Source organism: Typopeltis vanoorti, chromosome 17, assembly GCF_054136105.1.
Source record: "Typopeltis vanoorti isolate ZY-2024b chromosome 17, IOZ_Tvanoo_1.0, whole genome shotgun sequence".
NCBI classification, from domain to species: domain Eukaryota; kingdom Metazoa; phylum Arthropoda; class Arachnida; order Uropygi; family Thelyphonidae; genus Typopeltis; species Typopeltis vanoorti.
Window position 1 is genome coordinate 4,104,334 of NC_143565.1, and position 27,559 is coordinate 4,131,892.

General features: G+C 37.2%; 1 protein-coding gene across 4 annotated transcripts in view; it reads left to right on the forward strand.

The window, feature by feature from the left end:
• LOC150097105 (sorting nexin-29-like) overlaps window positions 1-27,559 on the forward strand; it is a 780,446-nt gene that overhangs the window by 382,684 nt on the left and 370,203 nt on the right. For all 4 annotated transcript variants that reach the window (XM_090406852.1, XM_090406853.1, XM_090406854.1 and 1 more), the window contains one exon: window positions 16,838-16,926. In XM_090406852.1, the coding sequence (XP_090262978.1) occupies window positions 16,838-16,926 (89 nt within the window). The remainder of the gene's footprint in view (window positions 1-16,837; window positions 16,927-27,559) is intronic.

Genomic DNA, 27,559 nt, shown 5'->3' on the forward strand with positions numbered 1-27,559 from the left:
CGACGACCAAATAATAATTACAAATTCTGAAGATAACTTACAGAAAGCTATTTTAGATCTAAACAAGACATCAAGATTATGGTATGATAATATCAACAGAAAAATCAAAAATATGGCCTTTAAAGGACAAGATCCAACAAGAACTAAAATAGTAATAGATAACAAGATCTTAGAACAGGTGAATTCATTTAACTACCTAGGATGTACGATCACATATGAAAATGAAAAAGATATAAATGTAAAAATTGCAAAATATTTAAAAATAACAGGTGTAATTAACTCGATATTTAAACCAAACCTAGTTCAAAAACAAACCAGACTAAAAGTATACAATACATTAGCCCTACCAGTCTTAATGTATGGAAGCAAAATCTGGACAATAAAACAAAAAGACAAACAAAGATTAACAACAGCAGAAATGAAGTTTATGAGAAAAACTGCAAAGTATACCCTATTTGATCACAAAAGAAATGAAGAAATTATGAAAGAATTAAACCAAGAATCAGTAATAGAAAAAATTAAAAAATATAAACATAAATGGATGGAACATGTTCAAAGAATGAAAACAGAAAAATTACCAAAACAAGCCTTAAAGTACAAACCATTAGGGAAAAGAAAACCAGTCCAGCCTTAGAAGTCAGCATTGAATCGTTTAAGAGGACATCCTGATGATGCATTGCAAGAATTGTTTTTTATGTATGCATTGAAAAATATGAAAGATTTGTGGGCTATCAGGGTGAACAAAAAGAACAAAAGTATTAATGGATATAAAAAGTGTAATGATAGTGTAGAGCATTTTGAAATGAGAGATAACATCACTGGTAGTAAACAAAAATGGATGGAAGTGTTAGTAATGATAATTAAGGGAATGGAGTGAAAGAGCTTAGACAAGAGTTTGATGAAAATGAAGTGTCTGGAAGATGAGATTTCACATCTAAATAAGAGGTTGGCTGATGTGAATGAGGAGGAGGAAGTTAGTATTATAAAGAAAGAGTCAAAGGATTATCATATATCATTGTATGGGGACTTAATCGAGAGGTAAGGTGAATAGCAAAGTGCACCAAACATGCTTTCCTGGTGGAACATTGAAACAAATAACTGATGCTTTGCAGAGAAGGAAAGAACAGGCATCAGAATTAGTGGCAGGTGTGTGCTTGAATGACTTAGATGGTGAAAAAAAGAAATGTGGATAGGGATTTGAAGAGGTTGTTATGGGAGGTAAAGGGGATTCAGTTGTAATTCAGAAGTCAGTTGCTTCACACAACTTCACACTCAGTTGATGAGAATGGAAATCTTTTGAGAGAGTAGATGGGTGTGTTAAAAGGAGGTTATGCTTTATAATTGAGTATATTCAATGGGGGTGAGGAATGCTTATGCAGTGATTTATTTGAATTTTGTCAAGGGCTTTTTTTTTTTTATCAAGTGCCACATTATAAACTACTATTGAAATTGGGCAGAATGGGGATAGATAGTCATATGATAGCTCAGTTACAAGGCTAAGCCAGTAAGTTGTGTAAGAAAAAAAGAAGCTGACAAGTTGAGTGGCACAGGGTTCTATTCTGGGACCACTAGTGTTTAACTTCTATATCAGTGATAAAGTTCATGGCTTGAAATGAGACATTCAGTTGTTTGCTGATGATGCAAAACTGGGAAAAGCAATGTTGGGAATTTCTGATGTGTTATTGTTTCAAGAGCATTTGAATAGGTTGATGCTTGGGCTGAAGAATAGAGATGTCATTTCAATGTTGCTAAGTATAAAGTTATGCACTTTGACCAGAGAAGATGGAATGGGGTTTACCACATTAGAGGAACTTTGCTTCAAGAGATAAAGGATACAAGGGATCTGGGGATCTTGGTGGATAGGGAACTGAAATTGAGAGGATACATTGCAAAAGTTGTAAGGGTTACTCAAAAAATTGCTGCTGTAATGTAAAGAATGCTGGTATGTATGGAGGAGGAGGTGATAGGTCCACTCTGTAAGAAGTTAATTAGGTCATCATTTGGATTTCTCTGCACAGGTCTGGTCACCTGGCTATATTGGTGATAGGGAAATGCTGGAGAGTGTCATATAAACTTAGAATAACTTAGACTGTCTCAGGACCCTGGAATATTGAGTATGAGGACAGATTGAGGGAATGTGGTCTTCAGAGCTTTGTGCATAGGAGGAGGAGGGATGATATGATTGAGATGTATAAGCTGGTGAGAGTAGTCTACCAAATAGATACTGGGAAATTATTGCATACAGTAATGGATGGTGCAAGAACAAGAGGTCTTTTCTGTGAGTAAAGAGGTCTAAAAGAGATTTTCTTGCTTGGCAGGTGGTGAACAAGTGGAAAGTTTTTTTTTTTTTTTAATCATTTATCCATTGCTTCTGTCTGAGTATCACAACTTCTGGGTCTGGCTCCCACGGACAAGACCGCAATAAAGGTCATAAACTGGTCTGGGTAGTGACCCCTTCCCTTAATGCATAGCATTATACATGTTCGCAAGGAGATGTGCTTTGCATTATGGGAGATACTAAGACAAGGAGTGATGAGAGCTTGGTCCACCTTTACCAGAGTTGCCTCAGTCCTGAAGATACTTCAGGCACAAACTTTGTTTGCTTACACTTGGATAAAGAATTAAACTCAATTTATTAAAGTGGAATGCATTGCCAGAGTGAGTAGTGAGTACTCCAACACTGAATGTGTTCAAGGTGAAGGCAATGTCATTGTGGTCTTTGAGTGTTTAACCTCCAGTGATGAGTCTTCAGACTCCTTGAAGTGTTGAAAGTAATACTAACTAGTGGTTACTTCCCGTTTCAAATCCTCTTCCTAGTCTGGTGTCCTGAACTAGCATTAACACATCACTATCATGAAACATAGTCAATAAGACTTGTCTTATTTCTTGCATCTTCTCTCCATGTGAATCTGTGCACAACTTTATGATAGAACATAGTAACAATTAGTCCATGTCTTGAACAGAAACCTAGCAGTTTTCTCCAGATTTTCCCAAAACTGGGCAATCAGACATAGTATAAGTCTTTTGCCTAGTTTTCCTTCTGATATTTGTTCTACTTTCTGCCTGCCATTCAAGAAAATTATCCTCATATTTAGTGTTGAATACTATAGGTACTCCTTTTCCCTTATCATCGTCATTGTCTGAATGTAGCATCTTGCATTTGTTGCTCAGAAAAATCTCACCTGGTTTTGTCTTTGGATGAAACAAAAAGAGTAAAAAGAATCAGATATGAATATTGGACACATTGAATGAGTTTAAAGCACAGTTTGATATGCTTTTTTGTAACTCTGTGTACCTCCCACAGCAGTATTTTAAGGGGATTACTTTGACTGGTCTGAATGAACCTAGTAGTGATAAGCACAGTCTTAGAAAACATCTAAGAGGAATGTAATCAGGAGAGGATATGCTTTTAGATGTATAAGCTAGTGATCAAAAAGTCATCCAAAACTTGAAAGGTATCTACACTAGATGATATTCAACCAGTAAGGCTCAAATATGGAGATATAAAAATTTTGTAGGAGCTGCCCTGCATCATTCAGAAGGCCTGATCAGATGGTTGAATTCCAAATTATTGGAGTAAAGCTGTCATAGTACCAATCTATAAAAAATGGAAATTAAACTTGATATATGTGAGTTAGAGGAATTGAGTGTTCCTGGCATATGCAAGCATATGCCAGGAACAAAGTGAAGAATATTGTGCAATGGAAAGCTGGGGAAAAACAAGACCTAAATATGAGATCCAACAAAATTGGAGTCCTGACTGATAACATATTAATCTGTTATCAGTTATTGATAGTTATTATTATTATTATTCAGGCCTCCAAGGAGTCAAAAGACTCATCAAGGGGAGGTCCCCCCCTGAGAAACACAAAGTCTATCATACCACTCTTTAAACTCACTGACCGTTCTCGCTCCCACCACTCCATCAGGCAATGCATTCCACGGCTCAACCACCCTCTACACAAAGAAACCACTCCTTACCCTCTTGCTCACAGTTTCCTTTCGTAACTTCCAGGGATGGCCTCTTGTCATCACTCCCTCCCGCTGTTCAACCAAGCGAAAGAACTCCCCAGTGTCAACCCTGTAACCACCTCTCAACAGTTTAAAAGTCTCAATCATATCACCTCTCCTTCTTCTATCCACCAAACTCTGCAGTCCACATTCTCTCAGCCGATCCTCATAACTATCCTTGTACAGTCCTGAAACCATCTTTGTCATCCGTCTTTGTATCCTTTCCACAGTTAATTTATCCCCTTTAAATCCTGGGGACCAAATCTGAGAACAATAGTCCAAGTGTGGTCTGATCAGAGACTTATACAACGGAATGATAACCCTCTTATCTCTGCAGGTCAGTGTCCTTCTCATAATAGCAGCAATCCTCTGTGTTACCTTCACCACCTTTGCAATATGTCCCCTAAACTTCAGGTTTCTATCAATCATCAACCCCAGATCTCTTGTCTCCTCTACTTCCTCCAGTGTAACTCCTCCCATAGAGTATGCAGCATCCCATCAATGTTTCCCAAACCTCAAGACCTTACATTTTGCTGCATTAAACTGATATCCCCATTCATTTGCCCATCTATCTAGCTTATTTAAATCCTCTTGCAGGGCTACCACATCTGCACTATTACTAATAATTCTTCCCAGCTTCGCATCATCCGCAAACAACTGAATATCCCCCTGCAATCCACTGGCTATGTCATTGATATAAAGGTTAAACAATATAGGTCCTAGTACTGAGCCCTGTGGGACCCAACTTGTAACCCTCTGCCTCCTGGAAACTGCTCCACCATACACAACTCTCTGATACCTATCAGACAGCCAATCCTGAATCCAGTTGACCAATCTGACATCCAGACCCATGTGCTGCAACTTAAATATCAGCTTATCATGTGGCACCCTGTCAAATGCCTTCGCCAAGTCTAAGAAAATTGCAGTATATGCCTTTCCCTCATCTAATGTTCTTGAAACTTTATTATAAAAGGCTAGCATATTGCTAAAACAAGAGCGTCCTTTCACAAATCCATGTTGATTCTCACAGATAACATTACCCTCATCTGGCCAATGCTGTATACGGTCCCTCACTACTTTCTCCAAGATCTTAACAACTACTGATGACACACAGACTGGCCTATAATTAGACACTTCCAGTCTGTTACCACCCTTATGCAATGGCACTATCTTACCTTCCTTCCTTCCATTCCCTGGGCACCTTTGCCAAAGCCAGACTTTCATTGAAAAGCCACGTTAAAGGCACTGTCAATTCCCTAGCACATTCTCTCAAAACTTGTGGTGAAATACCATCCAGTCCCACAGCTTTACTGACATCTAGAGTACTCAGTATCTGAAACACACTCTCCTCCTGTACCTCCAGACCTCGAACCAGTCCTATCCCTCTAGCATTAAAACTGACTCATCTAGGATGAAATACTCCAATAAAGTGTTCATTGAACAATTCCACTATGTCCTCTGCATCAATCACTCTATTCCCATTTTTATTCCACAATATCATTCTTCCACAGTCATTTCTCCTCCTACTGGCCACATAGCTAAAAAATTCCCTAGGATTTTCTTTGGATCTTAGGGCCAATCTCCTCTCGTATTCCAGTTTCGCTTTCCTTACCACACTAGTCACTCTTCTGGCCTGTTACTTATATTCCTCATGCATCACTTCACCTATCTCCTTATATCTCTTCCATAGCCTCTTTTTCGCATGCAATTCCTGTTTAATATTGTTTGTCATCCACTTTACTCCAAATTGCATCCTCTTCTTCACTCGTGGTATACAACTTACCATTGCTGATAACAAATATTCTTTCACAATTTCCCACGCACTACTGATATCCCGGCCTTCCAATTCCTGCCTCCATGAAACTTCCCAAAGTTGACGTCTAAGACTATTATAATCACCTGCCTTATAATTCCACATAAGTTCCCGTCTCTTTGATACTCCTGCATGTCTATTCATTTTCCAAGTCAACACCATATGGTCACTCTCTCCAACTGGTGGGAGAGACATCAACTCAGTTATTATCAACTCTTCTGATGCTATAACCAAATCCAAAACTTTTGAACCTCTTGTTCCCTCTGTTAAATGTTGCCTAAGACATTTGTCCCTCAAGAATTCTAGAAATTCCATTCCCCTATTGCTACATGCATCTTCCTCTCTCCAATTTATACTACTGAAGTTAAAATCTCCCATAACAATCATTCTTCTTGCACTTGCCAAACTTAGCTGTCTAAACATCTCCTGGTCCCCATCCTCTGTGCTCCTGGGTCTGTAGCAACATCCCACTAAATATCCTGTCTTGCCTACCTCTCCCTCACACCATACGCTCTCAAAATCATTTGTCTCACTTCCTTCCAAATTCTCCACTCTTAGAGGACATAGGTCATCACTTATCATAAGCAGTACCCCACCACCACGCTTTCCCCTCCTATCCTGATGAAAAATGCTATACCCAGCGACTTCTATTCCTGTTGTTATATCCCCTTCTGTCAACCACGTCTCAGTGATCGCAATACTTTTTGGCCAGGCTGATGCTATCTGCGCCACCAATTCCTCTCCCTTATTCCGGATACTCCTGGCATTAGTATAAAGCATATAAATGCCATTTTTTCTATATCTAGCATTATCCCTTCTAGACTCCACTGGGCTCAGTGTTACCTGACATTGTCTCCCTTCTCCCAAGTATCCATTCCCACAAGAGGCCACCCCTGCTATCATCCTCCCTGGGACACACTGACTCGTTCAGAACAGCAATCTCTCCAGATGCCTATGTCCTTCCTCATTCAAATGTAAATGGTCTCTCGCATACAATTCCTCTCTTTCCTCAAACGCACTCCAAGCATCCACATATACCAGTCCTCTCTTGTCACACATTCTCGCTATTATGCCATTCAATATCACCGCTCTTCTGCTCAGCTCATCATTATCATACCTAGGCAACACGCACACTATTTTTCCTCTCTCTGTCTTCTTCCGTACAGTCTGAAGCAAAATTCTCATATCTCTCGCTGCCCGACTTACACTGCCACTCAAGTCATTCGTTCCTACCATCACAATCATCTCTTCCACCCTTTCACCTCTCTTAATTGCCATAGCCACCCTTTCTATTGTTCCTCCTGGCAAACACTCCGCATCCTATCTTGAACACCACGGATCATTGAGTCGCCATACATTATACCTCTTACCATTCCCTCGCTCCTATTGTTTCCATTCTCTCCTCTTCTTTCATTCCCATACCTCTCTCTTCTACTGTTTCCATTCTCTCCTCTTCTAGCACTCCCATACATCTCTCTCATTCCCTCTCTCCTACTGTTTCCATTTTCTCCACTTCTAGCACTTCCATATCTCTCTCTCATTCCGTCTCTCCTACTGTTTCCATCCTCTCGTCTGCTAGCATTACCATACCTCTCTCTCATTCCCTCTCTTCTACTGTTTCCATTCTCTCCTCTTCTAGCACCCCCATACCTCTGACTCATACTCCCTAAATTCTCTCTCTCTCCAATTGTTATTCATAGTAAATTCATAGTAAATTATTGTTATTCATAGTAAATTTCTCTTGTCGTACTATTATGATATCCTACTCCCCTTCCCCAACAATACAAATTAGGAATTTGGCAATAATGATCATCAGCATCATTTCAGCTTTACTACTAATGCTGAAATGAAGTAGTGTGATATTATAAAAATTGACTGATCATATAAGAGCAGGTTGTATAAAAATAAACAAAAATGACAAATTGGTAGGCTTTATGATTACTAGTATCAAGTCATTTGGATTTTTATAAGAAAGAAAATCTAATGGATTGCGTAATAAGTAAAGAATGTTTTCCACACGACTTTATTAAATACTACTTTTTACATGAGTACTCCTTGCGTTCAATTTCACAAGAATTGACTATTTGTGAAAGTTAAAATATAGCCGTTACTAAGACATGAAATACCAGTCTCACTCTGAAGTATGTACATGTTGCAGAATAATATTCTTAAATAGAACAAAATAATTATTAAAATCCTTTATTTTTAATCATGTTCTCTGCATCTTAGTCTAAAAATGTTCTAAAAATTTCTCTAGTTCGAAAGTTTCTTAGTCTAAAAATTTTCTCTGCATCTTTGAGAATGCAATTATAACAAGAACATTAAAACAACATTTTGCAAGAAAATAAGTATGTGGGTGAATTCTGAAAAGAAATTCATTTCAAATGGTAGGTGAATTGATTTATGATGAATTGTTGTTTGATTACTTGCTACTTATTAAATTGTGTATTCAATGAATTGTCTTTCAAAGAACTGTGATTCTTTGAGTTGCAGTTCTTTCAAAAAATTGCTGTTCAGTAAGTTTGTCTTTTGAAGATTTTTCTTTCAATTAATTGTTTTTGATGAATTTTCTTGGAAATGATCTTCATACATTCTTCAGTGAGAAAAGGATAAATGATTTACCTTAATACTATCAACATACTGTATGTACAGTTCTATCTTTGTTATTATTGTAATGTATCACCTCCAAGGACTTATCACAGGTTGGCACTCTACACAAACTTTATCTACACACAACAGCACTTACTACCAACATGCCATCTATGAACCATTTGTGAGTTCCCTGGATGATTTGCTTGTGTGCTGGGTGATAAACCCAAGTTCCAGGAGGGAAAAAAGCCTGCTATCTCTGTATGAGGTTGGCTAACATACCTTTAGTTGAAAAAGTCCACAAAGATTTCTCTCATGGTGACAAGAATTGAATCCAGAACTTATCCACTGAAAGGCCCAGTGTCCTGTCATTCTTAAAATTGTATAGGGAGGCACCTTTTTCTTGAAAAAAAGAGATCCCTGTTTCATCTTCCATTACTTTTTATAACACCCAGCTCATCAACCAAGACCCCTATCTCTTCTTGGTCTGACATTTACCTTTAGCATTTTGTGCAAAAACATAGCTCATGCATATCTTCTCATGCTCCAAAAAACATTACATCCTTTTTCATTTAACACACTATGTTTCATCTTGTTTCATCTGAGCATAGAAGGCATTTCACCTAATGAGTGATTTGTATCTCGCTGACTAGCTTCAACTGGTATCACAAACAATGACTCTCTACCTTATGTCTTTATTATTATTAGACCTCCATTGAGTCAAGAGACTCATCACGTGATGTCCCATTCTGACAGCTCATCATACCTTGACTTATGAAGAGCTCAGGAGATAGCTTGCAGGTGTAGCATGGAATGAGGAGTTAGCTGGAAAAGAGATCAATGCAGCTTGGGGGATTTTCAAAAACTGTTTAGTAGATGCAATGTCTAAATGTATACCACGGGTGAGAAGGTTAAATAAGGTAGGTGTGAGATGGATGAATAAAGAGATTAAGCATGCAATACAGAAAAAAAAGGCATTGTGGAGACAGCATAAGAGAAGTGGAAGTAACCAATTTCATGAGGTCTACAAAGACCAGGCAAGGAGGGTGACTTGGTTGGTGAGAGTAGCTAAAGAGAGGTATGAACAGCAGTTAGCTAATGAAGCCAAAAAGAATCCTAGGGAGTTCTTTCGATATGTAGCCAGCAAAAGAAAGAATGATTATGGAAGGATGACATTGATTGGAGGAAATGGTATAAAGACAGCTGTTGCAGAATGTGTTGTGGAGATACTTAATGAGCAATTCATAAAGATCTTTCAATCTTGTGAATGTGACTTCATGGAGAGATTAAGAGCAGTTGATGATGGGGAGGAGAGACTGACTGTAAGTGAGCAAGAGGTGTTTGGGGAGTTGAGTAAACTAGATGTAAATAAGGCTGTGGGACTTGATAATATATCACCACGTATTCTGAAGGAGTGTTCCAGAGAGTTGACACCTGCCTTGACATATTTTTTTAATACGAGTCTTGCACTTGGTCAAGTTCCTAAAGAGTGGAAGGAGGGCAAGATTGTGCCACTTCATAAAGGAGGTGATCGAACTCAAGCATCAAACTATAGGCCTATCTGTGTGTCAGGTGTTGTGGTTAAGTTGTTGGAGAAGCTTGTGAGAACTAGGATCCAGAGTTGGGTTGACAACAATGGTATAATCTTTGATGGACAGCATGGACTTGCTAAAGGGAGGTCATGTTTTAGTAATCTGCTTACTTATTACAATAAAGTGACTGCTTCCTTGGACAGAGGAGAAGGATACACAGTAATATACTTGGATTTCGCAAAGGCTTTTGATAGAGTACCTCATGATAAGTTGACAGTCAAACTAGAGCAGATGGGGTTGGATATTAGATTAGTGCATTGGATTGGAGACTGGCTATCTGATAGGTATCAACAAGTTGTGTATGGGGGTGCAATATCCAGGAAAAGGAAAGTCACTAGTGGAGTGCCTCAGGGGTCTGTTTTAGGGCCATTACTATTTAACTTATATATTAATGATATTGGTGAAGATTTGGATGGAGATATTCAGTTGTTTGCAGATGATGCAAAGTTGGGACGAACCATAAAGAGTAGTGAAGATGTTGTGGCCTTGCAAGAAGACTTGAATAAATTAAGTGATTGGGTAAGCAAATGGGGATGTGAGTTCAATGTTGCAAAATGTAAAGTTTTAAAATTTGGAAAACAAAGATGGGATGCTGAATTTATGCTTGGTGAGAATATATTGTTGGAAGTAGAGGAAATAAGAGATCTGGGGGTGATAGTGGATAAGGATCTAAAATTTAGGGGACACATCGCCAAAATTGTGAAGACAACACAAAGACTTCTGGGAATGATGCGGAGGACACTGACATGTAGAAGTAGGGAGATACTTGTTCCAATGTATAAGGCTTTGATTAGGCCACACTTGGACTATTGTGCCCAGATTTGGTCACCGGGTTTTCAGAAGGATGAAGAGATGTTGTAAAGGGTCCAAAGGCGACTGACTAAGGTAGTTTCTGACCTCTGGAATGTTGAGTATGAGGAAAGATTGAAAAGATGTAATTTGCAGAGTCTCGTGGAGAGAAGGAAGAGGGGAGATATGATAGAGACCTACAAGTTGGTAAGGGGTTGTTATAGGATCAATGGTGGAGACGTTCTACAGAGAATAGTGGGAGATCAGGGGAGAACCAGAGGTCATCCCTGGAAACTGTATAAGGAGGGTGTGAGTAAGGGAGTGAGAGGCAGGTTTTTTTCGTGCAGAGTTGTGAGTGATTGGAATGCCTTGCCTGAGAGCGTGGTGTCTGCAAGTAGTTTGAATGTGTTTAAGACACGGTATGATGAGATGTGTGTGTAAGATAAAAGGACCTCCTAGATGAGTCTTTGACTCCATGAGGTCTTGTTTAATAATAATAATAATAATAATAATCTGCTCTGCTTTTCATAATGCTCCCAACTTTGCATCATCTGAGAACAACTGTGTATCACCATTTAAGGCCTTTCCAATGTCATTTACATACAAATTAAACAACAGTGTCCCCAAAACAAACCCCTGGGGCATGCCACTAGTGACTTTCCTCTTCTGGGGGTATCACTGCTCCATACACAACATGCTGATACCTATTGGACAGCCTTCAATCCAACACACTAATCTACTATCCAACTCCATCTGTTCCAATTTAATGACTAGTTTGTCATGCGGCAATCTATCGAAAGCCTTTGCAAAATCTAAATATACTACTGTATATGCATCCCTTGTCCAATGTACTTCTCACCTTGTTATAATAAGTAAGCAGATTGCTTAAACATGATCTTCCTTTAGCAAAACCATTCTGTTCATTTAAGATAATTCTATTTCTGTCCACCCAGTTCTGAATCCTTATCCTCGCTAGCTTCTCCATCACCTTGATCACAACTCCAGACGAGCAGATTTGCCTGTAATAATAAGACATTAGTCTTATCACCCCCTTTATGAAGCAGAACAATTTTGCCATCTTTCACTTCTTTGGAACTTGGTCCAATCTAAGAATCATGTTCAAAATGTCAATTAAACTGTTGATAACTCACTGAAAAATTCCCTCGAGACATGTAGTAATATATCATCAAGGTCCATTGCCTTATTGACATAAAGTTTACTCAATTCCTCATACACCTCATGCTCACTCACCATCATTGGTCCCCCTCACTCCTCCCCATCCCCACTGCTCTCAAGTTCTGCATTAAGTTACAATCACAAGGATGCAATACTTTATTGAACTGCTCATTTATCGTTTCTATTATCATTCTCCCATTATTACTGACCAATATCATCCTTCCATAATCATTCTTCATTCTACTGGCTACATATCAAAAAATCTCCCAGGGTTTCTTTCAGCTTGTTTACTGACTGCTGTTCATATTGCATTTTTGCTACCCTTACCAAGAGATGTCATCTTCATTGCTTGCTTTTTTGTACTCCTCATGTAAGTGGTTATCTCCACTCATCTTATGCTGCCTCCACAATGCCTTTTTCTTCAGATTGCATGCTTTACTTCTTCAGTCATCCATTTTACACCTATCTTATATAATTTCTTGACCTTTGGAATACACTCAGTCATTGCATCTGCCAGATACTTTCTGAGTAGAGACCAAGCAGCATTGATTTCCTTCCCATCCAATTCTTCATTCCATGCTATTGCTGCAAGCCACCTTCTGAGGTTGCCATAATCACTTGCCTTATAGTTCCATATATAGCCCTTTCAGCAGTCAACATACACACTAGCTCATTTCTGTAACAAGTCCCACTTCTCAGATATGACTCCTCCACACTCCTTCCTGTCTATTCCTATGTATCATCACTGATATTACACCCCCCCCCCTCCTCAGACATAAATGTCATCCCTATATCTTTGACTATCTTAATCTTTTCTTGTGCACTCACACATCTACTTCTGAAATCATATACACTTTTCATGCGCTGTCCACCCTGATCTCCCCCATATCCTTGTCCACTCTGCATTCCTTCTCTCTCTCATTCTCTTCATTCACAAACTTGTCTATCTTACTCTCCTGATCTTCCATAACACCTCTTGCTTCCTCAGGTCTTACATTCACTTCAGTCATTCTCTTGAAGCAACAGTTTCTCCACTCACTCCAAATCCATTAAAATGTAGCCTATCTCTTTTATCCCAGTCTATCTGTCCCTCAAACTCATCCCAGACATTTACAAAATGAACTCCTTTCTCCTTGCACAACTATGATAGCATGCATTTATAATCTTTGCTCACCTTCTCTACTCATCATTATCATACCTGGGGAACATGCTGATTACCTTAACTACCATACTGTTATCTTTCACTCTCCTTAACAATTCATGACATCCCTACTTACATTCTTCTTGTCACCAGTCAAATCATTCATGCCAACTACCACTACCAACTCTTTTGCTCACATTCTCCTCTTATCCAATGCTTCAACCATCCTGTTCATTCTACCTCCTGGAAAACATACCTTGTGCACCTTTTCGCTCACCACACCTCTCATCATTGAATGTCTCTACATTACCACTCTCAAATCATTTGATATTTCTTTCAGATCTTACATATTATTCTTCTTCACATTCCCATTCAAATCCACAATTCTCTTCAGTTCATTCTTCATCCATTTAATCTCTTGCATCATTTTTTCCAACTCTGTTTTCATATCTTCAATTAGTTTTTCAGTGCCATTTGTGTAAATCACATTTTCATTACCTTGCATTACCTTTTCTACAAGATTCCATGGATGCTATTCCACTGAACTAACATCCATCATTCATTTGCTTTCTACTTAGCCTGTTAAAACATGAGCATTGGCTGCTCTACATTATTTTATGATCTGACTATAGCCCCATAGAACTTGCTTCTCCTTATTCTCTTTCATTCATGTCTCTGTTTGATGCAACAGCCTTCCTCACAAAGTGTACTCTAACAACTACACTCCATCCATCCATCATTGGTTCTAACAAGCACTTAAGCACCCATGACCTTCCAGCTATTCTTGGACCTCTCAACTGTAACTCAAGGATAAGGAGTGGTTAGCCCTATGCCTCCCATAGTGTCCTGTGTCTGTAGATCATCTAACAACTGCACTACCTTTTAGTTATTCAAGATGAATATCAGTATGTTTTCCACTCCTGATTCCTGCCTACAGCACACGGTTTTGGTGTGTTGTAACCTTTGTTTGCCTGGAAGAAATAAATAAATAAAAACCTATAATCACACCCTGGTGGCAGAAAAGTGATTACACAACCTTTGTTGCTTTCTTCCATACTGAATCAAAGATTTTTAGAGAGTATATAGGTTGACCACGTAGTACATAAACAGTATTCAATTACTGAATGAATTTGTATTTTATATAGAGTTAATAATTGTTCAGAAATAATACCTGGAACAAAGAGTGAAATAAATCTCTCGTGCAACCTAGTGGTTGGTGGGATTGCAGTTCTACTTTATTAAGGAATTATTATAGAACAAATGGAAGTTTGCCCAGTAATGTTCCACATCTGTAGTTATGTATGTTTGCAGGACATTTGCCTGTTTTGAGGAACAAAAAATCCAATTTTTTTTTTTGGTTTTAGACAGGATTAGACCCCCAGATTTTTCCAGCCAAGTTACTCCATCAAAACCAACTGGGCTATGAAGGCTCTAAAGCACTAATAGAAAGTCTTCAACCCAGATGCAAATGTTAGAAACTAGACTTTAATGATCAAATATTCTAGATGTATCAAGAGCAATCACTTGATTTTCTCTAAATGTTTACGTGATGTTTGTCTAAAGGTCGGTAACATAGGCTAGAAGATTGAACATTATTTGACTGCTGGAATCAACACTGGCTTTTGTTCATTAGCTGAGAAATTTCTAGCTACCACAGAGCATTAGTTGCAACGTAGACTATGAAAATCTTTTCACCATTTTTTTTTTCACCTTTTCACCGGAGACATTCACTATTAATGAATGTCTCCATTATTTAGAAAGAATTAAAGTGAGAGCAGTTGGATACTAATTTAGTTATGAAGATTTCACCTTAGGAATAGGTTGAACAGAAATTGACTCTAATAAACCTTCAGAACAGTTGAAGAAATGCTGTCTGCACTAAGTAAAAATTTTATAGTCAAACTGTACAAGAAGCTTTTGACTTGATGAAAATTCACATAAGATTTTTAATTATGTAAGCTTGAAATGTTAATAGGACATTTTTGAAAATAATCTTTTTCTGTGGATGCAATAGATGTGATGCAATGAAATCATCTTATTGTGAAGGAGGGAGGTAGTAAAAAGGCTGATGGACAAAAAAAAAAGTTTTATTTCCATATTTTATCCTCAGGAACTGCACTACATCTGGGAGAACAGACTCTACTTACACTTTTTTAATGAGGATTTTTTTTTACAAAGAAAAAAATCCTCATTAAATGTCTTAAAAAGGAAAACTTCCCCTCTCCAACCAGATTAGGTGAATTTAGTGGTGATTCTTTGGGTGATGAATAGGGGAAATCTGGTCTTAGCACCCTTGCTAACAATTGTACAATTTGCTGATGAGAGGAGAGCATATAGCCAGTTGGGAAAACAAAAATTCAGTTGCAGGACTCTGAGTGTAAACTACCTGGAGAAAGATGTAAGTGTGAGGTAAATGATGATAGAAGACAGAATAATGATTGAGGAATGGCCTTAATGTGAGCAACAGAGTGAAAGAACTTGAATGATGAGGTGAGGAATTGTGGAAAGGGGGCCAGGGAAAAGTTATTGTGCTTATATTACCAATGCAAGAAGTATAAAGAATATGGGCACAGAGTTTATGACTTGATACAGTTAGTCACACCTCAAGTACCACATCTCTCTCTCTTCAGTCTGACTACTCCAGTTTCCCTGATCCTGACTCTGATTACTTTCATACTTATGTCTTCTTTTATGCATTCCATCTCCTTCTACTATCACATCTTCATCATTGCATCCCTCTCCCTCCTCTCTTGCAAGCTCTTGTGCTATTCCTGATTTATAATCACCCTTTGATCATTAGCTATACTAACTTCTTGGTCCAATGCCTTCTCAATTAGCAGTAACTTCTCTAAATGTCTAATGCCATTTCCATTTAAATGCAATTCATCAGCCTTAAAATTCACTCCACAGATTTACAAACTGAACCTTCCCTTTGTCTCACACAACTCAACCATCCTTCTGTTTCTTATTGCTACTCTTATTTTCAACTCACTGTTATGATATCTGGGCAACACAATAACAGGTTTCCCAATAACACTATTTTTTTTTTTTTTATCTCCACGACATCTTCCTCAAGTCTCTATCGACATTCCTCGTTTCATCATCTAAGTCATTCATACCCACAACTACCACTAATTCTGATGACTGTTCTTTCCTTCTCTGCAAAATATCAGTTGTTTCAATTTCCACCAGGAAAGCATGTTTTGTTTACTTTGTTATTCATCACCACTCTAATGAATGGGTCCCCATACAATACGTTAATATTATACGTTTATCCTTTGATTCTTTCTTCATGATATTTAGGCTATTTGGCTGTTGGCTGTTTGTTGATGTTATGGCTGAAGCAACTAAGGCTGAGACCAGCATATCATGAGTTAAATTCTGTGTTGTTCTGCCAGTTGTCTTTAGCAGGAGAGAAAACATCGCCAACTCTATGAGAGAGATGGTGAGACATAATGATCTTCAATTAAATTGAAGAGCATCATGCAACTCATCAAGACCCCCATAATAAGGTTTTAAACTTCCTGGTAATAATAATAAATGCATGAATAAATATATCAGTGCATAACATAATTATTCATAAATCGTAAAAGTTTAAGGATTATTAATTATGATTATCCTGAACTGAAACTTGCTTACAAAGGAATAAAATGTCTTTCTATGAACTTCACAGTATATATATATATATATATATATATATATATTTATTTTTTTTTTTTTTTTTAGTTTGCCGGGACAGACTACTTTAACACCTATTGATGATACCTCTGTAGGAGAGCTTATTCCTGTTAATCAATCTGATGACATTCCTTCTGGTAAGTTTTTTTTCCTGCTCTTTGCTTTCTTAACAAAGAAAAAAAAAATACTGCCAGCTTTATAGCTGAATCATGAAATAACTAATATTTATTAACTGTATGTGGGGGGAAAAAAATAATGCAATTCCATGCAATCCTTTTCATAAATATATAATGTGTATGTGTGTGTGTTCTCATAAGAAGCCCTAAACAAAAAGCTGAGTACAACACAACATCGCATGAAGAGAGGTATGCTAAAAATAACATTAAGAGATAGGAAGACAAATGCCTGGATAAGATTTCAAGCAGGTGTCATGGATATTGTAAAATACATTAAACAGGCTAAGTGGAGATGGGCTGGCCATGTTGCAGATGCAGTGACGGCAGATGGACTAGAAAAACAACAGAGTGGAGACCAGTGGATGGAGCAAGACAAAGAGGAAGACTGAGAAGAAGGTGGAGGGATGAACTGGAACAAATTACAGGAGTGAGATGGATGGGAGAGGCAGAAAACAGAGTGGTCTGGAAAACCATGGGGGAGACCTTCGTCCAGCAGTGGACAGAACCAAAAGGTTATTATTATTACCCCAAGACCTCATGGAGTCAAAGACTCATCTGGGAGGTCCTTTTATCACACACACATCTCATCATACCATGTCTTAAACACACTCAAACTCCTTGCACACACCACACCCTCAGGTAAGGCATTCCAATCATTCACAACTCTACATGAAAAAAACCTGCCTCTCACTCCCCTACTCACACCCTCTTTATACAGTTTCCAGGGACGACCTCTGGTTCTCCTCTGATCTCCCACTATTCTCTGTAGAACTTCTCCACCATTGATCCTATAACAACCCCTTACCAACTTGTAGGTCTCTATCATATCTCCCCTCTTCCTCCTGTCCACCAGACTCTGCAAATTACATCTTCTCAATCTTTCCTCATACTCGACATTCCAGAGATCAGAAACTACCTTAGTAATTCACCTTTGGGACCCTTTCCAACATCTCTTCATCCTTCTGAAAACCCGGTGACCAAATCTGGGCACAATAGTCCATGTGTGGCCTAATCAAAGGCTTATACAACGGAACAAGTATCTCCCTACTTCTACACATCAGTGTTCTCTGCATCATTCCCAGAAGCCTTTGTGTTGTCTTCACAATTTTGGCAACGTGTCCCCTAAACTTTAGATCCTTATTCACTATCACCCTCAGATCTCTTATTTCCTTTACCTCCAACAATATATCCTCACCAAGCATAAATTCTGCATCCCATCTTTGTTTTCCAAATTTTAAAACCTTACATTTTGCAACATTGAACTCGCATCCCCATTTTCATGCCCAATCACTCAATTTATTCAAGTCTTCTTGTAAGGCCACAACATCCTCACTGCTCTTTATGGTTCATCACATCTTTGCATCATCTGCAAACAACTGAATATCTCCATCCAAATCTTCGCCAATATCATTAATATACAAGTTAAATAGTAATGGCCCTAAAACAAACCCTGAGGCACTCCTCTAGTGATTTTCCTTTTCCTGGATATTGCACCCTCATACACAACTTGTTGATACCTATCAGATAGCCAGTCTCCAATCCAATGCACTAATCTTATATCCAACCCCATCTGCTCTTGTTTGACTGTCAACTTATCATAAGGTACTCTATCAAAAGCCTTTGCAAAATCCAAGTATGTTACTGTGTATCCTTCTCCTCTGTCCAAGGAAGCAGTCACTTTATTGTTATAAGTAAGAAGATTACTAAAACATGACCTCCCTTTAGCAAATCCATGCTGTCCATTAAAGATAATACCATTGTTGTCAACCCAACTCTGGATCCTAGTTCTCACAAGCTTCTCCAACAACTTAACCACAACACCTGACACACAGATAGGCCTATTGTTTATAATAAATTTAGTTTAGTCCTTTATCCAAGTGTGAGCAAACAAAGTTTGCATCTGAAAGTATCTTTAAGACTGGGGTAAGGTGGTACAACACTGGGAAACTCGTTGCAAAGGTGGAGCAAGCTAACATCTCTCCTATCTCAGTATCTCCCGTAATGCAAAGCACATCTCCTTGCGGATATGTATAATGTTATGCATTAAGGAAGGGCCACTACCCAGTTTAGTCGAAACTGACTAGTTTCGACCTATAGGCAGAGATGACCTTGCTAATGCTTCTGCCTGGTATCTCCACTTGGGCCTGGCTCCCACTAAAGAGACCTCAATAAAGGTTGAAAGTAGTCTGAATAGTGGCCCTTCCCTTAATGCATAACATTAGACATATCCGTAAGGAGATGTGTTTTGCATTATGGGAGATACTGAGATAGGAGTGATGTTAGCTTGCTCCACCTTTGCAACGAGTTGCCGGTGTTGTACCACCTTACCCTAGTCCTGAAGATACTTTCAGGCACAAACTTTGTTTGCTCACACTTGGATAAAGGATTAAACGAAATTTACTATAGTCTAACCAAGTGAAAAATAAACTTTCAACATGCCTATAGTTTGATGCTTGAGTTCGATCACCTCCTTTATGAAGTGGTACAATCTTGCCCTCCTTTCACCCCTTAGGAACTTGACCAAGTGCAAGACTCGTATTAAAAAAATATGTCAAGGCAGGTGTCAACTCCACGGCACATTCCTTCAGAATACGCAGTGATATATTATTAAGTCCCACAGCCTTATTTACATCTAGTTTACTCAACTCCCCCAAACACCTCTTGCTGACTGTAGGTTGAAGAAGAAGAAGATATGTGTTCTCATTGCAATCTAACTGGTGTCAATTTTATATTTATATGAGTATCTACATGGAGTCAGAAGACTCATTAGGAGACACCTGCACTAATCGTTATACATGCAAAACCTCTTTTTTTTTTTTTTTTTTTTTAAGTAATTCACTATGAGTAAATTGCATGAATAATAAATATCCAGGTTTTAACTTGTAGATGTTAATTAGCACTAGATGTATTTCCTTGATATGTTTCACTGTCTATATGACTGACAGCTTTTTTGGGAGGTTATTTAAGTAAAAAACTGACAAAAAGCTAAATATTTTGCAACAGTCACTATTTCTATAAATTGAAGAGACTGGAATGATAGTTTAATCACTTGTATCACTAGGCACATTATGTGCATCTCTACATTGTTGCATAAACTCAGTATGTGATTGCTGGCCTAGGAGAGGTCTTGAAGCTTGCCAATTTACTGTGTGATGTTCTTTCAGGATGTGCACCATGAGTGCACTTTTTTCTTCCCTATTGTTTTCAGCATGGCTTACATGTTTTTTTTTTTTTTTTTATTATTATTATTATTATTATGGATTCAAAACTTATCCCAGCTTGACCTATGTACATTGTTTGACAAGAACATGGAATCTTGTATATACCAGGATGTTTATAAAATGGAACTTTGTCTTTAGGGAAATGTAGAAAACTTCATAAGAAATTAACTGGTTTGAAGACTGTTCTGATGTTGACTAATTTTAATATTTGTGCTCTTTTTATTGATGTACATTTGCCAAAATATGGTACAGATATTCTTGTCTTAGTAATTAATTTCTAGGTTATCACAGGATGGTTCACCAGAAAATAAAAGTTTCTTTAGTATCTTTCTTGAGGAGCCACTTTGGAGGAACCGATTTCAATAAGATTTCATATTTTGTTTTAATTTCATCATTTTTAGTATATTTAAAGTTCTTTTTTTTTAAGGTTTTAATGATACCTAAGTTTTGTTGAGGGTGATGTAACAGGCATGCCTATAGGTTCCTGCTTGTGCAGATATCTTTCCTGTAGGCTTCCATTAATAATCCTCCAATATTGTTTTTATTGATAAGGATGTCTGGAAATGGTAGTTTTTGTTCTACTAATAATGTGGATTTGATTTCCAGATGCCGATTATTCATGAAATTTTCAAAATCTTCAAGGTGTTTGTGGGTATGTTTCCAAATGATAAGGATAACATTGACATATCTCCACCAAATATGGTTTTAAGGTTGCCTGTGCTATAGCTATTTCTTCATATTTTTCCATATATAAGGTGATAGGAGCCCATTTCATTCGGAAAAATACCCAGAAAGACCTTGAAGATTTTGTATATTTCCTGAACAATTGCCATCTGAAATCGCAATATGCTTTCTGAACTTCAACTCTACTCATCATTACCCCCCCCCCCACACACACGCACCCTAACCTAATCAATTGCCTAATCAGTTTCTCCATTACCATCGATGTGGCATAGTACATAATTTTTCATCCACAAGTGCATAATCTTACATTTTGCAACATTAAATTGATATTCATTATGCTTCACCCACAATGCTGATTTATTTATATCATCCTGTAGGATATCTACATTATCTTTATCAACAATTGCCGTTCCTTGTTTTGTATTATCAGCAAACAACTGAATATCTCCACCTAAAATCATTTCCTATATCATTAATATACAAATTAAAGTAGCCTTAGTACAGAGTCTTAGACTAGTCACCCTCATTTTCTTAGATTTCTCTCCACTATATATACTACTTCTGGCTGACTGTCAGTTCCTATCCAAGCCACCAGTTTCATATTCATTCCCATTTGCTTCATTTATGTAATAGTTTTCCATACAGTATTAGGTTAAATACCTTGACAGGACTCACAGTATCATAGTATAGCCATTTCCTTTATTTAATTCTGCTGTCACTATATAAAATGTGAGTAAATTATTATGGTAGGATCTACTTTTTACAAAGCCATGCCTGTTCCCCTGTAGAGTATCATATTCCTCTCGAGCCATTCCTGAATAGGAATATGATACTCTACAGGGGAGTATCATATTCCTATTCTTATCCAGCCATTCCTCTAACTAGCATTTCCTTTTGTGTGTGTGTGTGTGTGTGTGTGTGTGTGTGTGTGTGTGTGTGTGTGTGTGTGTGTGTGTGTGTGTGTGTGTGTGTGTGTGTGTGTGTGTGTGTGTTTGTTTGTATGGGGGGGATGAAAATTATTTTTGATGCTTTCTCCCTTTTCAGAAAAGAAATGTTGATGACAGAACATGTGAATATTGGAATTGGTTGATTGAAGTGAGCTAAGTTACAGGAAGAGATAGTGGAGCTCAGTTATCTTATGAACTGGGAAGTTTTTTCACCTTGTTAATAAAGTTCATTTTACTTCAGAAAAAAGAATATTAAAAAAATCTAATCTTTATCCGAGCATAAACAAACAAAGTTTTCATGCGAAATATCTTCATGAGCATCTACTTATATGTAGAGACTGTTCTCCTCACATCAGTTGCCTTAAAATCCCATAATGCAAGCACACTTCCTTTCAGATGTAGATATTGCTGTGCCCTAAGGGTAAAGTCACTATCCAAATCTGTTTTAATCTTGGTAAAAAGAAAAGGGAAGTGTTCATCATAGGCCTAGAGTAGTGTAGGAGTGCAAGAGGACCTGACAGTATTAGTAGAAAGGAAAGACAGATGGATAGTAGGAGAGTCATAAAAAAAAACTTTTGGCTCCTTTATATCTTCATGTAGCCAAATGTTATCCATTTTTCCTTTATCACCAGTCCCATTTAGCTGGACAACCAAAATACCAAAAATTGAAATCCAGAGATGACTGGTACCCAAGTGGTTAGCATTATCTAAGTTAACTGCCTTGATATGGCTGCCTTTACCTGTGATTCTTTCCAATCATGCCTGTAGTTAACCATAAGTCCATAGTGAACTAATAGGATGGATCCATGTCACAAATCTCTCATAATAAAAATAGATAGAATTTCGCCCTGATGAATATTGCATAATGTGGGTGGCATACACCACCTGGTCAAAATGGTATCTCCTAGATACTTCTGTCTAAATATAAAAATCCCAGAGACAAAACTCAAGTTTTCTGAGGTTTCAATATTTTTGTGTATAAGTTCTTGAACTGGTAATATTGAACAGTAGGAGAAAGGAATTCCAAGTATGGTGAGAGGTTCTCTATCTCTCTAAGGGTTAGTCCAAACGGAATGATTCCAAAATCCATCTTCCAAAAAAGATGTATATTAAGTTGTTATCCTTCAAAGTACGTACTACATTATCTGCTTATGCTGATACTTTATTTTCCTTCCTAGTGGAGGGAGCTGTTATCCCTCGCATAGAATATGAATTATCAACTTCCTGCAAAAAAGGTTCTAGAATCAATGCAAAGAACACTGGACTAAGAGAACAACCTTGCTGGACTCCCGTTTTTTTTTTTTTTTTAATTTTGTTCTGAATTTTGACTGAGTATGATAGGAAACTATTGACTAAGAGGTGGGTAGTTGTATTGGTATAGACTTCTTTAATGACGAATAGCAGTTCTTCGTCCACTCCTTGTTGTTCTTCTTCTGTTCAGTGACCATCCACACCAGTTCTCACCATGTAGTCCTATTGTATGCTTTTCTGGAGGCTTCAACTCTCTCTGCAGATTAGTCATTTCATACACACACACACAACATCCATCCATCTCATTGATGGTCTACCCCTTCATCTTTTTCCAGGAACTTTTCCTTCTATTACTGTTCTGAGAAGTTCTCTTTCCATCCTTTCAATCTGTCCAAAATATTTTAACTTTCATCTCTCAATATCTTTAAGCAGCCTTAAAGTTCTACTGATCTTTTCTAACACCCATTCATTTGTACACCTTTCAGTATACAATATCCTCAACAGCCTTCTGTAACACCACATCTCAAAAGCAGCTATTCTTTTCTAATCTGACCTTTAGGTTCCAAGTCTCACATTCATAAAGTTGCTGTTAGAAAAACGACTGCATCAAAAATCCTTAACTTTGTTCCTGTGGAGATAGATCTATCCTTCCAGATTTTAGACAAGTCGCTGACTGTTGTCTTTTCAATTTCTAATCTGCTTCTGAACAGCAACTCTTCACATTAGTAATGGATCCCAGGTACTCACACATCAAGATTTGTTGTTGATATTCAGAAAAAAAAAAAAAGAAAAAAAAAACTTGTAGTGAGTAGATAGAGAAATTGGCCTCCAGCTATGATCAAGGTATGATATCTGTTAGGTTTTTGAAGGACAGTATGGCTTACTATTGATTCACTTGGTATGTGACCCATAGAGAGAAAAGAATTAAAGATTTAACTAGAATGGGAAGAATAAAATCTCAGGCCTCTCAGTGAAGTTTTATTCTTAGATCATCAGGTCCAGGTGATTTTCTTGTCTATCATTCTTTATATGCTGTGATAACTTTATCTACTCTAATGGGTCTCTTGAGCCCATCTTAGATATGTATAGGAAAGGCATTAAATGTTCCAAGAGTTATAGGAGTTATAGTTTACTACAGTACTACTGTCTTCAAACAGATGTTCATAGTGTTTTTGAAAGGAATCGAGAATACTACAAATTAAAGATGCCAAGAAATTATATTCTTGTTTAATTGTTTATTCAAGTGTAAGCAAACAAAGTTTGTGCCTGAAGTATTTTCAGGACAGGGCAACTCTTATATATTTTCACCTGGAAACTCAGGTTTTACGTCCCTCAGAACAGGCAAACTGACCCATGAACATATATCTACAGACATAGGACATTCCGGAAGGCATAGGGCTAACCACCTTATCCTCGAGACGGTAGCTTTTATATCTACAGGAAGGAAAAGCAGTCATTCCAATTCAAGTTTGGATGATGAAACAAGGCCTCAGCACTCTCTCTTTAAAGAAACATATGAGCAGAAAGCTTATTCCCTATCAGTTCCCTCCTCTGTCATGCATTCTGCACTTTAAGGAATTAAGTAAACTTGATGTTAACAAGGCAATAGGATTTGACAGTATATTGCTGCATCTTGAGGGAATTAATGGCACCTTTAGCATAACTATAACATGAGTCTTACAACAGGGTGAGTCCCAAAGGAATGGAAAGTGGGAAAAATTGTTCCACTTCACGAGGGGTGGGGGAATAATACCAAGGCTACAAATTATAGGCCAATTTGTGTGTCTGGAGTTGTTGTAGGTATTAGAAAACTTTGTGAGAACTGGGATTCAGAAGTGGGTTGATAATAGCAGTACTTTTTATGATGGGCATGGTTTTTTTAGGGAAATCATGTTTCGGCAATCTGCTTACATATTTATTTCAAGAAGGTGACAAACTCACTCAGTAAAGGAGATCTATGTGTGTGTGTGATCCACACGCGAAAGGCCACAAGACCTATAGCACATCAGTTCCGTGTATGGGTTAGAGCAGTGTTTCTCAAACTTCAGATATCTGCGTCGTACCCTTTCTTAAATTTTCATTATTACCAAGTACCCCCTTATCAGAATAATAATAAATAAAAAAAAATATATTTTGTTGTAAATGTCTATTTTATTTGAATTAAGATGTACATGTAAACAAAAAATGATTTATTTTTAATAGAATAAGCTTTATAAAGATATTATAAATTTTTACTTACTTGAAATAATTTATCATCAATGAGAGGAGTGAAATTGCTTATAGTGAGATAAAATTTCAGCAAAATTTGGCTCTATAGTTGTTAATTTCAATCTCAGATGTGGTTCGACATCTATAATGTGATTCCTCTTCTTCGTCTTAATATCTACAAGGGCTGAAAATCCAACTTTGCACAGATATGAACTTGGAAATAGAAAATGAACCATAGAGTTTTATCTGTTAATTCAGGAAATTCATTCTGTATTTGTGGCCAAAATGATGATAACATATTCTCGTTGTATTTATTTTTTAGGAAACCATCAGAAGCTAGTTCTAAAAGTTGTTCTTCTTCTATTGGCAATAGACCCTTTGGCATAGATTTGTTGATATTGAAAGGGTATCTTATCCGCTCAGTATTAATGTCCAATTCAGTGAAATACTTTTCTAGATTCATTTGTAAGCTTTGTAAATGCTGCATGATAGTTATTTTCACATCATCATCAATTTGTTCATTTGAACTTGCAAGCAATTCATGAAGAGATGGAAATGCGTCAAATTCTCCATTACCAACCCGCTTTTTCCAAGTGGCGTTCACTTTATCTTGGACATGAAATGAAATATCCTTGCCTTATAAAGATAAATTAAGACTATTTAATACAGTAAATATATCTGCCAGGTATGCTAATTGACTGAGCCATTTCCAATTATTTCGATGCTTTTTCAATTCAAACTATGCATCAAAAAAAACTTGTAGTTCATTCCGAAGTTCAAATAAAAGAGTAAGGACTTTCCACGAGAAAGCCAATGAACATTGGTATGGAAAAGCAGTTGTGTATAGTTGCTTCCCATTTCTTTGCAAAGTTGACAGAAAAGTCTGGCGTTTAGAGAATGGCCTTTAATATAATTTATAATTTTTACAGCTTCATCAAGAACTTTTCTTAGGTCTGTAAACATCATTTGTGTAGCCAAAGCCTCCCTGTGTATGCAGCAGTGTGTCGACTTTGCATCTGGTCAACAGCTTGACTCCTTGAAACAATCCCTTTTTTAGATCCGACCATGGATTTTGCTCCGCCCGTGCTTATTCCAACACAACTTTTCCAATCAAGCTTGTTTTGATCCATAAAGGTATTTATACTGTTGAATATTTCTTCTCCTGTTGTATGTTCTGGCAAGGGTTGGCAATATAAAAGGTCGTCATGAATTTTTTGATTTTTTTCGTACCTAACGAACACTAGAAGACTTGCAAAATTTGTAATGTTGGTGGATTTGTCTACCTGCAATGCATAATAATGACTCTTACGTATATCGGATAGCAATGTTTGTTTTATATTTTCAGCCATTTCAGTGATTCTTCGATGAACAGTACTATTTGAAAGGCAAATCTGATCAAAAGATCTTTTTGCATTGTTATATCGATGTTTCTATATGATTTATGCTTAATTAGTTGTTTACTTAAATCTATCCTTTCTTACCTAAAACCTTATACAATCAAAATCCTACTGGCTGCTCTATTGTTAAATATTTATCTTTTGTGATTTATTCTCTTATTCTCTTACTTTTATCGTATTCTTATATCTAGGATTGTTTCCTCTTCGGATACTGGCAAATTTATATTTTGCTGCGCCAGCCAGTATCGTATAGCAGAAAAGATCCTTGCTCAGGGAGACAATACTAGAGTCTGAAGATTACTTACACAATATCTTACTTAAACTGCCATATAGATTCAGATTATTGCAGTCGTGACCTAAATCTATATTTATATTCACTCTCTAAATCCTTCCTGCCAAAATAGGTTCTATTTTTTATAAGTGGTTATTTGGAATCGTAATCAGGCATGACTCAGGTTTAGGTAAATATGACATGTTTATTGGAATATCTAAAACACAATACAAAATTCATACACTCAGTTATGCTCAATACTAAATAAAACTCAAACTAAGAGATTAACACATTCTAAACTAATTAAATCTTATAAGGCATGCTATACACAGTAACTGCACATTGGGATATAGATAGCAAATGATATGAAGTTAAGCTAAATTCCTTTCAGTAGTATTACCTGTAAGAGAAAACTCACAAACATTCTAATGTCACTGAGATCCTAAATTCTACTATTCTTATCGCATTAAATTAATCCTATCATATACAAAATTTACAAAAGATCTCTTCCAAACAATTCTTCTTACTCTCAAAGGAGTTTAACTTTCTAATTTGAGACTGTCCACAGAGTTCTTTAGAATACAGTTGTTAATTTCATATTCGTAAACAATTTTC